Here is a 16,723-nt window from a genome sequence, read left to right as displayed (position 1 = left end):
CAAAAATACATACTATTTTAAGCCGAATTTTTATTGAAGTATAAATAACATACTATTTCTAACCTGATTCTTTTCATTGAACAAATGTGAGCAAATTTCCAGAAAGTTGCTCAAACATCATTTCAATAGGAAGGATCCCCTGGACCAGAGAGCACTGGAAAGGATTTTAGGGTTGGCCTCTGTCTCAGTTTCCTATTGCTTCTGTGACAAATTACTGGAAACTTCATGCCTTAAAACAACACACAGTTATGGAAGCCAGCAGTCCTAAACCCAAGTGTCGGCAGGTCCGTGTTTCTCCTGGGGGTTCTAGGGGAGGATCAGTTTCCTTGCCTTTTCCAGCTGCTAGAGGCCTTGGATCATGGCTCCTTCCTCCATCTTCAGAGCAGCAGCAGGGTGTCTGTCTCTCTCCTGTGCTGCTGTTGTCACAGCTCCCTCTCTGACTCCCAGCTTCCTGCCTCCCTCTTCCGAGTACCCTTGTGATTATAAAGGGCTCACCCAGATAATCCAGGACAATCTCCCATCTCGAGAGCCATGACTTTGTCACACCTGCAAAGTCCCTTTCACCATGACAGGTCACACATTTGCAGGTTCTATGTATTAGGATAGGCACATCTTTGGGAAGGTATCATTCTACCCTACCACGGCTTTCACCATTTTGTCTTCAGTAAGAATCAACTTCAGAAAAGCCAATTTGACTACAACCTATGTGCCAAACATAACAATGTTGAGGGCCAGGCGCAGTGGCTCATGCCCGCAATCTCAGCACTCTGGGAGGTTGAGGCAGGCGGATGACTCGAGGTCAGGAGTTCAAGACCAGCCTGGCCAACATGGTGAAACCTCATCTCTACTAAAAATACAAAAATTAGCTGGGCGTGGTGGCATATGCTTATAATCCTGGCTACTCAAAAGGCTGAGGCAGGGGAGTTGCTTGAACCTGGGAGGCAGCGATTGCAGGAAGCCGAGATTGTGACACTGCACTCCAGCCTGGGTGATAGAGCAAGACTCCATCTCAAAAAAACAAAACAACAATGTTGAGGACGGAGAGATCTGAAGACCCCCATCTTTTTAAAGATGTGGAAACTGAGGCCCCGAGAGAAGACAGCCCCTCCGTGTCAGGGGGAAGATCTGGGGCAAGAGTTGGCTGGACACATCACACAGGCAGTGACCCTATCTCTGTCATTCACCACGGCAGGCCTCATACCGAGCTCAGTGCCTGGCACACAGTAAGTGCTTAAATAAATATTGAATCAATACTGTCCAAAGGATGAATGAAAAACTTCTCAATGAATCCCATCCTGCTTGAGCAGCTCCAGGTCGGGACCCAGGTTCCACTTATCTTTACATTCCGTGCCCAACACAATGCCAGGCATTCAGTTAACACTCAACAAATACTGCTGAATGCCCGGCCCACCCGAGCCTCAGGCCCTCCCACCACAGGACGTTGCTGTCCTCGCCCAGAGAAACAGATCTGAAACAAGGCAGGAAACCAAACGCGGTTTCCTTGAACATGTGGAGAGATTGGCCACGCTCAGGGGGCACTGGCCAGATCAACAAAGGTGTCTGTGATTCCTCTGGACGTAGAGATCAGGCCCCAGCAAAGATGGAAAGCAAGAGCTTTTTGATGTCTGCCCCAAGCTATGAACAAAGAATTTTCTCAGGAGAATGCACATGCGCACACACACGACATGCACTCAGACACGTGCACATACACGCACGCACACACACAATCCCCATGCAATCTCTGAACAGACAATCCCCAAACCTGCCCTGGGAAGTAGGTCCTGCCGACCATTCCCATCATTCCCAGGGCAGGGCCATCTTCCAAGATAGTAAGAAAGGGAGGGGATGCGGAGGCTTACTCCCTATCTGTCCTCCTTGCTGCTCACCTACCGCCCTCCAACCTGCAGCTCCAGGCAACGAGACAGAGATGGATGCCTTCTTGTCATTAATGAAGGCTGGCTCATGGCTTCATTTGTCATCCCCGGGACCTGCTGCACCATTATCGATCACCATCCCGAAGCTTCCCCGGGACAGGGAGCTATTGGCAAGGGCGGCATTTCAAGCCCCATCTTCCAGCAGGATGGAGAGTGAGGCACCGGGACAAACAGGGCAGGATGCTTGGCTTGTCCCCATGGGGGCTCATCCATGAGAGGAGTCAACTGAGTCCCCTTTTTTTTTTTTTTTTTTTTTTTGAGACAGAGTCTCGCTCTGTCACCCAGGCTGGAGTGCAGTGTCCAGATCTCAGCTCACTGCAAGTTCCGCCTCCCGGGTTTACGCCATTCTCCTGCCTCAGCCTCCCGAGTAGCTAGGACTACAGGCACCCACCACCTCACCTGGCTAGTTTTTTAATATCTTTTTAGTAGAGACGGGGTTTCACCGTGTTAGCCAGGATGGTCTCGATCTCCTGACCTCGTGATCCGCCCGTCTCGGCCTCCCAAAGTGCTGGGATTACAGGCGTGAGCCACCGCGCCCGGCCCTGAGTCCCCTTTTTTTTTTTTTTTTTTTAATACTTTTAAGTTTTAGGGTACATGTGCACAACGTGCAGGTTGGTTATCTCCCTCTTTCACCCTATCCAGGCAGGGCTGGCCCTGGACAAAAAGTCCCAAAAGCCTTAGGTCTTAACACGCTGCCCTTCCTAGCACAAAGTTGACGCTGCTGCTGCTGCTGCTGCTGATGTTGATGACGATGAAAATGACGATAATATTGACAGTGATGATGTTGATGACGATACTGGTGTTGATGATACCAATGATGATGGTGGTGGCGGTGGTAATGGTAACAACTGCTTCTATGCAGTGAGCACTTCTTATTTTACAAGCTTTAGCTCAGTCCTATTAATGTCTCCCTGTTACAACTGAAGATGGGAACGTACAGAAACAATGCCCTTGGTGACAGTCCAACCACTGGTAATTGCTAGTTAATGTCTATACTAGTTTCCTGGAGCTGCTGTAACAAAGTACCACAAACTGGGTGGGTGGCTTAAAAACAGAAATTTCTTCTCTCGCTGTTCTAGAGGCTGGAAGTCCAAAATCCAGGGGTCAGCATTGCCGTGCTTGCTCTGAAAGCTGGGAGGAAGAATGTTCCCCGTGTGTTTCTCTTGGCTTCTGGTAATGCCAGCAGCTCTTGGTGCTCCTTGGCTTGCAGACACTTCAGTCTAATCTCTGCCTCCATCATCGCATGGCCTTCTCCCTGGGTGTCTGTCTCTTCTCTTCTTCTTATAAGGACATCATTCATATTGGATTAAGGGCCCACTCTAAGGCAGTATGACCTCATCTTAGCTAATTACATCTGAGATGACCCTATTTGAAAATAGGGTCGCTGGGTGTGATGGCTCATGCCTGCAATCCCAGCACTTTGGGAGGCCGAGGTGGGTGGATCACCAGGTCAGGAGTTCGAGACCATCAACCTGACCAACGTGGTGAAACCCCGTCTCTACTAAAAATACAAAAATTAGCTGGGCCTGGTGGCATGCGCCTGTAATCCCAGCTACTCGGGAGGCTGAGACAGGAGAATCACTTGAACCCAGAAGGCGGAGGTTGCAGGAGCTGAGATCGCGCCATTGCACTCCAGCCTGGGCAATAGAGTGAGACTCTGTCTCAAAAAAAAAAAAAAGAAAAGAAAAAGAAAATAGGGTCTCAGTCCGGGTGAGGTGGCTCACACCTGTAATCCCAGCACTTTGGGAGGCTGAGGCAGGTGGATCACCTGAGGTTGGGAGTTTGAGACCAGCCTGACCAACATGGAGAAACCCCGTCTCTACTAAAATACAAAATTAGCCGGGCGTGGTGGTGCATGCCTGTAATCCCAGCTACTCGGGAGGCTGAGTCAGGAGAATCGCTTGAACCCGGGAGGTAGAGGTTGAGGTGAGCTGAGATTGCGCCATTGCACTCCAGCCTGGGCAACAAGAGCTTTCTTTTCAAAAAAGAAAAAAAAGAAAAAGAAAAGAAAAGAAAGGAAAATAGGGTCTCATTCTGCAGTCCCAGGAAGGACATGAATTTTGGAAGAATGCTTTTCAACGTTGTACAATGTCCAGATCCACAAATGTTTCATTCCAATGCCTGTTCCCTTTGCCACTGACTATACTGCCACCAAAAACAGTGATGATGGTGGTGGTGGTGATGATGACGATGGTGATGATGATGATGGTGGTGATGGTGATGTTACCATTGTTTTGATGTTTACTAAGCACCAAGTTTTGTTCTAAGCATTTGACATGCATTTGCTCATAAAAGTCTTACGACACCTATGAGGTCTACTATTTATTATCCCCATTTTGTAGATGAGAAAATGGAGGCTCAGGGAGGTAAAGTGAGCTGCCCAAGGAATTACAACTAGGAAGCAGTAGAAATGAGAGTCCATCTAGGTCAGTCTGATTCCAGTGCAAGCTGTCAACCACCCATGAGGCTGCAGACACTCAGAACTCATTCCCCAGACCCTTGTCTTGTGCCTGCAGAGGGATGGAGGTTCATGACTGAGGGTGGGCACTTGCCAAACAGCTGGGCAGATGTGGCGTGCAGTCCCTCCGAGCAGGCCTGCCGGCTGCAGGGATGATTAAACCCGTGACCTTGGCTCCACTCACGCCGCCTTCCAGCATATGAGCCCCAGAAGCCTGGCCTGGAACCACCACTCCACAGGCCGGGTTTTTTCCACTGGGCAAGAGGAGGGTGTGGGGCCAGCCCATGAACTGCCTCAGACATGTGAGGAGCACGCATGGGTGGAACAGCCCAACCCCTCACCCACGGGGTGCCCCACCCCCTCGCCCAGCTTCATGTGTCCCAGTGGACACAGTCAAGGCTGCAGTCAGGCACTCAGAACCCAGTCTCAGAAATATCTCAGGCTGAGGCCTCTTCCTGGGGCCTGCCTTGCCCCTGCTTCTCTCTCCAAGTGGGGCTGGAATTTTGGAGCCAGCCCTGGATCCACATATCCCCGTCCTTCAGCTGCAGTGACCACAGGCAGGTCCCGCACTCAGCCACCACCATCGTCAAACTGCCTCCCCTCCCCAGGGCTCAGCTATCCCATCTCTAAAGGGCAGGGGTTGGAGAAAGTGATGTCAAGCCTGCTAGAATTCTGATAGTCCCTGAGCCAGTCTGGGCAAAGGTGATTCCCTTGAAGACACCTTCAAGGGACAGACACGATGGCAGAGCCAACTGGGTGGGTGGTTCTGTTCAAAGGGCCAAAATGGCTCCAGAATCTTTATCTGCCTCCTCTTCAGTGTCCAGGAGACCAGAAAGCAACTCTCCTCGGGACCTCCACCCCAGGGCCTCTCCCTGAACACCCGGAGATGGAACCCAGCTCCGCCCTGAGTGTCCCTGTCAGCTCCACCTGCTAATGTTCAATCAAGGAGATATTCCTGCCAACCTCACAGCCATTGTTCCTGTTGTCCCCTCTGCCTGGAGTGCTGTTCTCAGTCCTGCTCTGATCCTCCCCTACCTATCCAGCTTCTCTCCACCTCAGCTCAATGTCACTCCCTCAGGAATGTCATTGCGGGCAGCCACAGCTGTGATGAGATGCCTAGGGACTTGGCTATGCACCATGGGCCTTTCTGGCTGGACTGCAGGTACCAAGGCAAGCCAGCACCCTACCTGGCCCCCAGGGACCCCTTGAGAATTGAAGATGGAGTAAGTGATTAATGGGTACATGGGGGATCCCTGGGAACCAGACCAGCTCAGGCTGTACAGGCTGACCTGACACACCCACCCACCCACCCCTGCCCCTCCAGGGACCTCCTGCCCTCAGACCCGTGGCTTCCTCACCCTTCTTGTACTCCTCCTGCAGGCACCCTGGGCCATCTCTCTCTAGCACCCCTCCCCTGCACAGATCCTCGCCTGGAAAGCCCTTTGATGAGGTGTTATCTATCCCAGCCAGGCCACTCCTGGCTGACTGTCAGGCACCCTCGGAATGACAGGGACGTGCCTAGTCCAGCTCACAGCTCACAGGCCGCTCAGACCTCCAGGCCTCCAAGGAGGGACGTGTCCAGGGCCAGGTTAAGAGAGTGAATTTTCCCCTCAGAAGAAGGACTGATTGTTTCTATTTCATGAGGCGAGGCTGGTTAATAGCAACGTTACGGCTGGGCGTGGTGGTTCACGCCTGTAATCCCAGCACTTTGGGAGGGTGAGGCAGGGGGATCACTGGAGGTCAGGAGTTCGTGACCAGCCTGTCCAACATGATGAAACCCCACCTCTACTAAAAATACAAAAATTAGCCAGGCGTGGTGGCAGGCACCTGTAATCCCAGCTACTCAGGAGGCTGAGGCAGGAGAATCACTTGAACCCAGGAAGTGGAGGTTGCACTGAGACAAGATGTTGCCACTGCCCTCCAGCCTAGGTGACAGAGCAAGACTCCATCTCAAAAATAAATTCAAAAAATAAAAATAGCAATGTCATTCAGGGTGACAGTAAAAATCACATGTACACACACACAACCCAGAACATGCAGCCAGAGTTCCAGCCATTCCAGCTCCCAGGCAAGTGTGTGGCCCAAATACATCTGCGCTCTGCCCGCCTGCATCCTCACCACTGACCAGCGAAAACCACCTCTTCCCTTGGGAAGGATGATGGAGCCCCAGGAGCCCCAGAGACACCCAGGGAGAAACTCCAGAAGATTGGAAGGTCACCAACAATCGACAAATTCAGATGAAGACAGGACACCATCTCCCACCTAGCAAACTAACGAAAACAATGACGGCCGGGCGCGGTGGCTCACGATGGAATCCCAGCACTTTGGGAGGCCGAGGCGGGCGGATCATGAGGTCAGGAGATCGAGACCATCCTGGCTAACATGGTGAAATCCCGTGTCTACTAAAAATACAAAAAAACTGGCCAGGTGAGGTGGCAGACACCTGTAGTCCCAGCTACCTGGGAGGCTGAGGCAGAAGAATGGCGTGAACCTGGGAGGCGGAGCTTGTAGTGAGCTGAGATCGCACCACTGCACTCCAGCCTGGGAGACTGAGCGAGACTCCGTCTCAAAAAAAAAAAAATTAGCTGGGCGTGGTAATGCACATCTGTAGTCCCAACTTTGGGAAGCTGAGACAGGAGAATCGCTTGAACCCAGGAGACGGAAGCTGCAGTGAGTCAAGATCACACCATTGCACTCCAGCCTGGGCGACAGAGTGAGACTCCATCTCTCAAAAACAAAAAAAAAATTAATACATCACATTAATACATCAACAGGAGAAGGTTCTTATAAACATTGCAACAAAGCAGAAAATCACTTGCTAAAATTCAACACCCATCCTCGTTTGGATTTTTTGTTTTGTTTTTGCTTTTTCTGGTTTTTTGAGTTTATTTTCTTTTAGTAAAATTAGGAATGAAAGCATCTTCGTTCATGTAGCAACAAAAACTCAAACTGAGAATCAACATCATACGATGAGTGGTGCACAATCAAAAGCAAGACAAGATGGCCGGGGCGGTGGCGCACACCTGTAATCCCAGCACTTTGGAAGGCCGAGGCAGGCAAATCACCTGAGGTCAGGAGTTTGGGACCAGCCTGGCCAACATGGTGAAACCCTGTCTCTACCAAAAATATGCAAATTAGCTGGGCATGGTGGCGCATGCCTGTAATCCCAGCTACTCGGGAGGCTGAGGCGAGAGAATTGCTTGAGCCTGGGGGACGCAAGTTGCAGCGGGCTGAGATTGCACCACTGCACTCCAGCCTGGGCAAGAGAGCGAGACTCAGTCTAAAAAAAAAAAAAAAAAGAAAGACAAGATAACTGCAGCCATCACCATTATTTGGTATTGTTCTGACAATTTTCACTGATAAATAATACAAAACACTTAAAGTATGTGAAACATTTGATTGGAAAAGAAGTGACATTATTATAATTTGGACAAGCTGTGACTCTCAACCTAGAAAACTGAAGACATTAACAAAAAATTAGAACTAGTTAAAAAAAACTTTAGTAAAAGAAGCTGGAAAGAAAATTAATATATGAAATGAATTCCTTTCCAACATACTAGCAATAAGCAATACTCATTTGTAAAAAATGTAATGGAAAAAAAATCCTGGGCAAAATAGTGACAAAACCCAAACTATCTTAAAATAATCTTTAAAAAAATGGGTGGAACCTGTGAGAAAAAAAAAAACCCTGAATCTTTATGAAAAAAACCAAAACTATGAATCTTTACTAAAAGAAATAAATATGAACAGAATAAGAGGCACGTCTGACGGATGAGAACGATGGAGTTTTTTGAAAATGATAACTCTTCCCCAAAATCAAGACTTAACACAATTCCAAGAAAAATCAGAGTAGAAAAAATTTTTGGAAGTGACAAGTTTTTCTATATGTCATCTAAAAGATAAAATTCTTGGCCGGGTGCGGTGGCTCAAGCCTGTAATCCCAGCACTTTGGGAGGCCGAGATGGGCGGATCACGAGGTCAGGAGATGGAGACCATCCTGGCTAACACGGTGAAACCCCGTCTCTACTAAAAATACAAAAAACTAGCCGGGCGAGGTGGCGGGCGCCTGTAGTCCCAGCTACTCGGGAGGCTGAGGCAGGAGAATGGTGTAAACCTGGGAGGCGGAGCTTGCAGTGAGCTGAGATCCGGCCCCTGCACTCCAGCCTGGGCAACAGAGTGAGACTCCATCTCAAAAACAAAAAAAAATTCTCAAGAAGGTTTTGCAAATGAAGAATATGAATAAAAAGAAGATGCTTGGCCGGGCGCGGTGGTTCAGGCCTGTAATCCCAGCACTTTGGGAGGCCAAGATGGGTGGACCACTTGAGCCCAGGAGTTCAAGACTAACCTGGGCAACATGGCAAGACCCTCTACCAAATCTATGTACACACACAGAAATTAGCCAGGCGTGGTGGTATGTGCCTGCGGTCCCAGCTACTCTGGGGGTGAAATGGGAGGATCCCCTGAGCTTGGGGATGTTGAGGCTGCAGTGAGTCATCCAGCCTGGGCAACAGAATGAGATGCTGTCTCAAAGTTTAAAAGAAGAAGAAGAAGAGGCCAGGTATGGTGACTCATGCCTGTAATCCCAAGACTTTGGGAGGCCGGGGCAGGAGGATCATTTGAGGTCAGGAGTTCAAGACCAGCCTGGCCAACATGGTGAAACCCCGTCTCTGCTAAAAATACAAAAATTAGTTAGGCATGGTGGTGCATGCCTGTAATCCCAGCTACTCGGGAGGCTGAGGCAGGAGAATTCCTTAAACCCAGGAGGTGGAATTTGCAGTGAGCCAAGATTGAGCCACTGTCCTCCAGCCTGGGAGATAGGGTGAGACTCTATCTCAAAAAATAAAAAAAATAAAATAAAAATAATTTTTTTTAAAAAGAAGGAGCTGAAGAAGGTGTTGGCCTAAGTAATTTTGGAAATGAATGGAATCTGTAAGACTAAAAGCAAAAAAACTGTATTCTAGTTAATAAAGCTGTTTCCCATGGGGGTCCTCCTCAACAATTCTGAAAGCACTATAAATGTATACTGGAACTAAACAGTAAAGTAAAGGGATGGTGGACGGCAGGAGGCAGGTTTGTCACTGTTAGATGTGGAGGTTACAGATAAGGCACGGGAAGAGGTTTGACTATCCATATACCTAATATATCTAATCCAATAACAAACACGAATTAGAGTTGAAGCTTTCAGCATGAACTCATGTTTAGCTTAATATAGACACAGATGATTACATAGAAAACTATTTATAGATACAAGTACATAGACAGGTATGTATACAACATACATCTCCTTACCCTGTGAGTTAAGGGAGGTTTTAGAAGTAATGGCACCTCAGCACCAACAAACACACTTAGCACAGATATCCTGGTTTCCAGTCACAGGAATCAGGGATCCTTGGAGAAACAGTGAATTCAAGGACTGAGGCAGGAAATACATAAGATGAGCCTGGAGCCTCAACCAGTGCCAGAAAGTAGGAATGTGGAAAAAAAAAAAGAAAAGAAACATGTACACAACGTGAGGGGTGTCCAAGGGACACAGAAACCAACTGAACGAGCTCCCGACGACCACAGCCAGAAACATTTGAGGAGCAACATAAAGTGGTTTAGAATCATAACACAAAGTATAAAATAGCTAGCCATGATTCTATGCTGATGTAGATAAGTGATTAAATTAATTAATAAATGGAGCAGAAGAGACAATTCTCATGCAGAATAATTCCAAATAATCCATGTAGATAGATACTCCCCCGCCAAGGACGTGGATCGTAGCTCCCCCCTTTTTAAATGTGGGCGGCACACAGTGACTGACTCTCTTCCAGAGAGCACAGTATGGAAAGAGAGAGGGGAAAATAGTAACTCCATTGTGGAGAAAGCTGCAGACTACTACCCGAGTCAGGCAATCAAGCTTAACATCAACAGAGTTCCATCACCGTGATAACGTGTGCTCTTGATATGAGATGATGACAATGGTATTTTCACGCTGGGTCTTCCTCCCGAAACATGACCCAGTCTAGCTTGAGAAAAACATCAGACAAATAATGATTGAGGGAAAATAGCTGATCAGTATTCCTCAAAACTGTCAGTTTCACCAAAACGAAAGTAAGCCTGAGAAACTCACAACCTGAGGAGCCGAAGAAGACACGACAATTAGTGTATCTTGGATGGGATCTTGGAGCAGAAAAAGGGCATTAAAGAAAAACTGAGGGGCCGGGCGCAGTGGCTCAAGCCTGTAATCCCAGCACTTTGGGAGGCCAAGACGGGCAGATCACGAGGTCAGGAGATCGAGACCATCCTGGCTAACACGGTGAAACGCCATCTCTACTGAAAAACACAAAAAACCAGCCAGGCGAGGTGGTGGGTGCCTGTAGTCCCAGCTACTCGGGAGGCTGAGGCAGGAGAATGGCATAAACCCGGGAGCCAGAGCTTGCAGTGAGCTGAGATCCGGCCACTACACTCCAGCCTGGGCAATAGAGCGAGACTCTGTCTCAAAAAAAAGAAAAAAGAAAAACTGAGGAAGGCCGGGGGCTGTGGTTCATGTATGTAATTTCCCTGCTTTGGGAGGCAGAGGCAGGAAGACCACTTGAAGCCAGGAGTTTGACACTGGCCTAGGCAACACAGCAAGATCCCATCTCTACAAAAAATTAGCCAGGTGTGGTGGTGTGCACCTATAGTCCCAGCTACCCGGGAGGCTGATGTTATTAACACCTTATATTACTATGCTACATTTATCACAACTAATAAATATTGATACATAATTATTAACCCAAGTCCACACTTTATTGAGATTTTCTGTTTTTCTTTTTGTTGTTGTTGTTTTCTTTTTGAGACAAGGTCTTGCTCTATTGCCCAGGCTGGAGGGCAGTGGCACAGTCATAGCTCCCTGCAACCTTGAACTCCTGGGCTCAAGCAATCCTCACACCTCAGCCTCCCAAAGTACTGGAATTACAAGTGTGAGCCACTGAGCTCAGCCTACCAATTTTTAAAATTTCAAGTTAAAGAATTAAATGTGAAGAGAGGAAAATAAAACAAAACACACACATGCATAAACCCTAGAAAATCTACCTAATTGGTTGTGTGACAGGAAAAAACAAAACAAAACAAAAAAACCTTTATAAGCACCTAAGTGAAGAAATCACAAAGAAAAAAAAGAAAAACAATAGATTTCTCTATACAAACATTTAAAACTTTAAAACACCAAGAATTACAAATACTAAAAGACAAACAACCAGGAAAAACACTAAGCACACTTAAAAAAAAAAAAACCGTTAAGGCCAGGCGTGGTAGCTCATGCCTGTAATCCCAGCACTTTGGGAGGCTGAGATGGGTGGATCACTTGAAGTCAGGAGTTTAAGACCAGCCTTGCCAACATGGTGAAACCCCGTCTCTACTAAAACTACAAAAATTAGCCGGACGTGGTGGAATGCATCTGTAGTCCCAGCTACTCAGGAGGCTGAGGCAGGAGAATCGCTTGAACCTGGGAGGTAGAGGTTGCAGTGAGTGGAGATCACGCCACTGCACTCCAGCCTGGGCAACAGAGCGAGACTCCATCTCAAAAAACAAAACAAAACAAAATAACATCATCAACATAAAGTCCTCATCCCAACTAAAAATAAAACCACTAAAACTCCCCGTGAAAAAATTTGCAAAGAAACTGACAGTTTACAAAACAAGAAATTCACACCAAAATTATCTAGTGAACGCTTGAAAGACATTGAACCTCACTAGCAATTGAAACAAGAGGGTATCATTTTCCATTTTTTAATTAGAAAAGAAATATTTTTATGTTAATTTCCAGTGTTGGGGGTGACTGCGCTGAAACAGCCCCCTGAAACGGTTCTGGTGGAAGTTCACTCTCCTGAAACATTCTGGAAAACTACTTGACGAGTCGTCCCCCAACTCGCTGTGTTAAAAATGGCTAGGAATTCCACTTCGAGGAACTGAAGCCTACATAAAAACCAATCAAAGATGCAGACAAAGATTTTAACAAGAGTTTTTTAGTAACATTTTAATATAGAAAAACTGAAAACAATCTAAATTTTAGCACCAGATCTTGGTTTCTACTACTATTTTCCAAAAACAAAAAAAGGAACCAGGGTTCTTTTGAAATGATTAGCAAACTTCTAACTTTCCTACTCTGGGAACATACAACTTTTTAATTTAGAAACTGTAAAATTTCTGAAGCACGGATCTTAGTTTGTCTCCAAGCACGAACAGTCCAGAACTACTGCTCTTTGCCCTGCACCTGCCTCTTGGGGTTTAGGAGAGGGGTTTCCTTTAAGAAAACCCTCCCAGGGCCGGGCGTGGTGGCTCAAGCCTGTAATCCCAGCACTTTGGGAGGCCGAGATGGGCGGATCATGAGGTCAGGAGATCGAGACCATCCTGATTAACACGGTGAAACCCCGTCTCTACTAAAAATACAAAACTTAGCCGGGCGCGGTGGCGGGCGCCTGTAGTCCCAGCTACATGGGAGGCTGAGGCAGGAGAATGGCGTGAACCCGGGAGGTGGAGCTTGCAGTGAGCTGAGATCCGGCCACTGCACCCCAGCCTGGGCGGCAGAGCGAGACTCCGCCTCAAAACAAAAACAAAAACAAAAACAAACCCTCCCAGTGTGCAGCTCTGGGAGCTGGAACAAACAGCTACAACCCCTATTTCTCAAGCTCCTCTTCCACCAAAGGGGATTCTATTTGCTGATTCAAAAGGCACAGCCAGGCCTAAATCACAGCTCCAAACGCTCAGAAGCCCTCGGTGGCTGTTCACAGCCCATTGAAAGAAAAGGAAATTCAAGTCCGCCAAGGCATCAATCAGCCCTGCAGTCATGGCTGCGTCCAATCTTGCCCCTCCTCACTTTCCCGCTCCACTCCTCCCATGCACACCCAGCTCCCACACACACCTGTCCCTCTACATCAGCCCTCCTGTCCATCCCCCAGTCCTTACCCAGCCAGTTCCACACGCCCCAGGGAATCCTCTGTTCCTGCTGTGTCCCCAGCACCTGGCATCTGCCAGGCAAACAGCCAAAACCCAGTAAACATTCATTGATGCTCTTCAAGCCCTACTCACAGGCTGCCTCCTCAGGGGGGTCTTTCCTTAGTCCCCTTCCTTGCTTACTGGTCCATGGCCAGGAGTTGGCACCTGAGCCACCACATGTCACTTTCTATTCCCCACCTGGCCTGTCCCAGAGGACTACCAGCCCGAGGAATGGACCCTGCCCCCTTCACACAGGCCCCCCTGTGGGCCTCCCTGGGCTCTATACAGGTCAAGGGTTTCATGATGTTGAAGTCTCCCTGATGTCTGAACCTGGGGGTGTCACTGGGAAGCTAATTTGGGGAACCAGGATAGAGTACTGGTTTTCCGTTTCATAGAGGATGGAGTAAGGGCGCTGAGCCGGGTGAAGGCTGGAGAACTGCATGCCAGCTCAGTGTCCAGAGAGGAGAGGGAAGGGCAGGGGTGGGCGGGGGGCTTCCTGAGGCTCGTGGCCACAGATGGGGCGGTGAGGACAGCCTCAGGAACCCTGGCCTGGGCTTCAGGACATGACATGTGGCTCCGAACGGCTGCTATCCTGCCGGGCCACTGGAGCCACATATTTCAGAGACAAATGTGGGTTATGATTCAGGAATGATGCCACCCTGGCAGGTGGGCCTTGGGGAAGTCTCATCAGTGTCCTGAGCCTCAGTGTCTCCAACTGTAAGATAAAGGGGTAGATTCGACGATCTCTAAGCTCCTTCAGTGTGATGTCTTCGGAAGCCCCAGAACAATTCAGAAAGTGGGTGAGAGAGCTGGGGAGACGGATGGTGACCTGTGTTCCAGTTCAAGTGCCGGAACAATTCACAGCCCACCTCCTCACAGCCCCCCAGCTTGGTTGCCCCCTGACTCCAAGGTGGAAGCTGTCCATCTGATGTTCCTAGAAATCTTTGTTTAGAGTCCTGGCTTCCGAGCTTTGAGCTGCAGAACCCAGTGGTGCCCAGAACTTCTGGAAGCAGAGGGGCCTCCAAGCCCCTAGACCACAAACTCAGCCTGAAGCCTACGTAGAGAACTATGTCTTCTCACCGTTTCGTCCATTTTTTAAGAACCTGTGATGGCATTGTGATTCATAAATGCAAATCCTTCTGAAAGGACTTGCTAGCTCATGCAGCCAATGGCCACTGTCTATTTCCTCAGTACAAGAACACTCTGCCGTACAATTTTGCAAGGAATCTGTGTGTGTGTGTGTGTGTGTGTGTGTGTGTGTGTGTGTGTGTGTGTGTTTGCTTTATAAAGTTATCCTTGACAGAGGGGTGAATGATAGATATGATAAAGCAAAATATGACTCAGAGGCCCTCAGTGGTGGGCGTAGACGGTTCCATGTACGTTTCTCCCCATGTTACTGTAAGTTTCAAATTTCCCATTAAAAAATGCTGGGGAGGCTGGGTGCAGTGGCTCATACCTGTAATCCCAACACTTTGGGAGGCCTAAGTGGGAGGATCACTGAGGCCTGGAGTTTGAGACTAGCCTGGGCAATACAGAGAGACTCCATGTCTACAAAACATTTTAAAAATCAGCCAGGCATGGTGGTGTATGCTTGTAGTCCCAGCTACTTGGGAGGCTGAGGTGGGAGGATCGCCTGAGCCCAGGAGTTTGAGGCTGCAGGGAGCCATGATTACGGCACTGCACTCCAGCCTGGTGACAGAGCCAGACCTTGTCGCAAAAAAAAGAAAAAAAAAGGAGTGTGGAAAGCAGTCCTGCTCCTCGACTGGGAACCTGCTGCTCACTCAGCAACCGCTCTCCCTGGGACTCTCTACAGTGGAGCGCCCAGGGACCCTGTAAAGGGCGCCCCTAACACTGAGCTGCAAGGAAGGGGGTTAAAGGGGAAGCAGAGGTGCAGCATGCAGGGAAGGAGTTAGGGCGGGACTCAGCTGTGAGAATACAGCAGGTGGAGGCCACGGCCAGCACACGAGAGGCGCTGCTCTTTCCCTAGGGAAGACAGGCGAGGGGGCAAGACCGGCAAGGCTGAGTCCGCTCCCCACTGCAGGGTCCGTAGTGGACCCCATTTCGTCCCAAGGCCTGCCTCTGGGAGCTGTTCCGGTCTCCAAACCTATGCTGGGAGCGAATTCTAAGAATTGGCCAAAGGAAAAACCCTGCAAAGGCTCGTGGAGTCCCAAGTCCTCGAGAGGACTGCCTCATTTCAACATCTCAGCAAGCCTGGGAGGCCGTCCTCACCATTTCATAGGTGGGGCCGGTAAGGCGCGGGAAGGTGAGGTCACTTGCTGAAGTCTCACAACGGCGCAGGAGAGTAGGGAGAGCAGGTTCCTCGAGCGAGGGAATGCTCCAGGGGTTGGGAGGGAAGGGACAGCCGCAAGGACTGCCCAGGTGCCCGGGGTCCCCGCAGCACGGATATGCCCAGAAGGCGCGCCCGCCAAGGTGTGGCGCAGCCCGCGACGTCCAGGTGCGTTCGGGGCCAACTGAGGGGGTCGGGCAGGTGAGCGCACCGCAAAGGGGGCGCCCGGTAGGCGGGGGCGCGGGGGCGCTACCTGGGTCGTGGAAGGGCACCAGCGCGTAGTTGGCAATGGCCTGGCTGCGGCGGCTCAGACTGCGTTCCAGAATGCGCGAGGCGCCGTCTATCACCTGCATCAGGTCGTCCCACATGGAGCCAGTGACGTCGAAAACGAAGGCCAGGGTGGCGTCCCCCGTGGTGGGAGGCATTACCGTCCCGGGAACTCTGGCCACCGCCACTGCCACAGAGACCACGGTCAGCAGCCGCAGGAGCGGCGCCCCGGGCATCATGCTGAGCGCGGCTCTGGCTGCGGGTGCTGCGGTGGAGGCACAGGTCGGAGCGAGCCGGCCGACCCAGTGCACACAGCGGCTGCAGGCAGTGCCTTGCTCCGTCGGGCCGCGGCCAGTGCGCGAGGGATAGGGGCGCGCGGCGGGTCCCCCTGCTGGGCGCCAGAAGCGGGTCCTAGAGCCCACCCCGTTCAGGGTCACAGGCCCGCCTCCTCCGCTCCCCCCACCGTGACTCAAACTTTCCCAGCCCCACTGTTCACCCGTCCAGATCCGAGGTTAGGGGAGGACGCGGGGCGGAAGGCAGAAGGGAGCTGGGGCCCCTGCCAGGGCAGCGAGGGATGGGGACGCGCAGGATGCAGTGGACACCTGCGCCTCCAGCCGATGGCGCGCCACGCTGCGGGGGCGGGAGACAGGGAAGGGGAGGCGCAACGGCACCAGTCTCCCTCAAACCCCAACTTCCCCCATCCCTGCCTGGCCAAAGCGGACCCTGGCTTCTGCAGCTCCCTCCACCCAGTGCTGCGACCACTCCCCTACACCCCCACCCACCAACACACACACAAACTCCGCCATGCCTTTTCCTTCT

General features: G+C 50.2%; 1 protein-coding gene across 4 annotated transcripts in view; it reads right to left on the bottom strand.

The window, feature by feature from the left end:
• The window catches only part of LOC105464100 (hemicentin 2), a 174,208-nt gene extending 157,952 nt beyond the window's left edge, over positions 1 to 16,256 (bottom strand). For 2 of the 4 annotated variants that reach the window (XM_071078436.1, XM_071078439.1), the window contains exon 1: positions 15,891 to 16,177. In XM_071078436.1, the coding sequence (XP_070934537.1) occupies positions 15,891 to 16,143 (253 nt within the window). In that variant the 5' untranslated portion in view covers positions 16,144 to 16,177. Of the gene's footprint in view, positions 1 to 15,890 lie in introns of all 4 variants that reach the window. The other 2 variants (XM_071078434.1, XM_071078435.1) reach the window with 2 other exon arrangements.
• Between the last annotated feature and the right edge of the window lie 467 nt (positions 16,257 to 16,723).

Source organism: Macaca nemestrina, chromosome 14 (genome assembly GCF_043159975.1).
Source record: "Macaca nemestrina isolate mMacNem1 chromosome 14, mMacNem.hap1, whole genome shotgun sequence".
Classification (NCBI taxonomy): Eukaryota; Metazoa; Chordata; class Mammalia; order Primates; family Cercopithecidae; genus Macaca; species Macaca nemestrina.
This window is presented reverse-complemented; position numbering and strand designations above follow the sequence as displayed.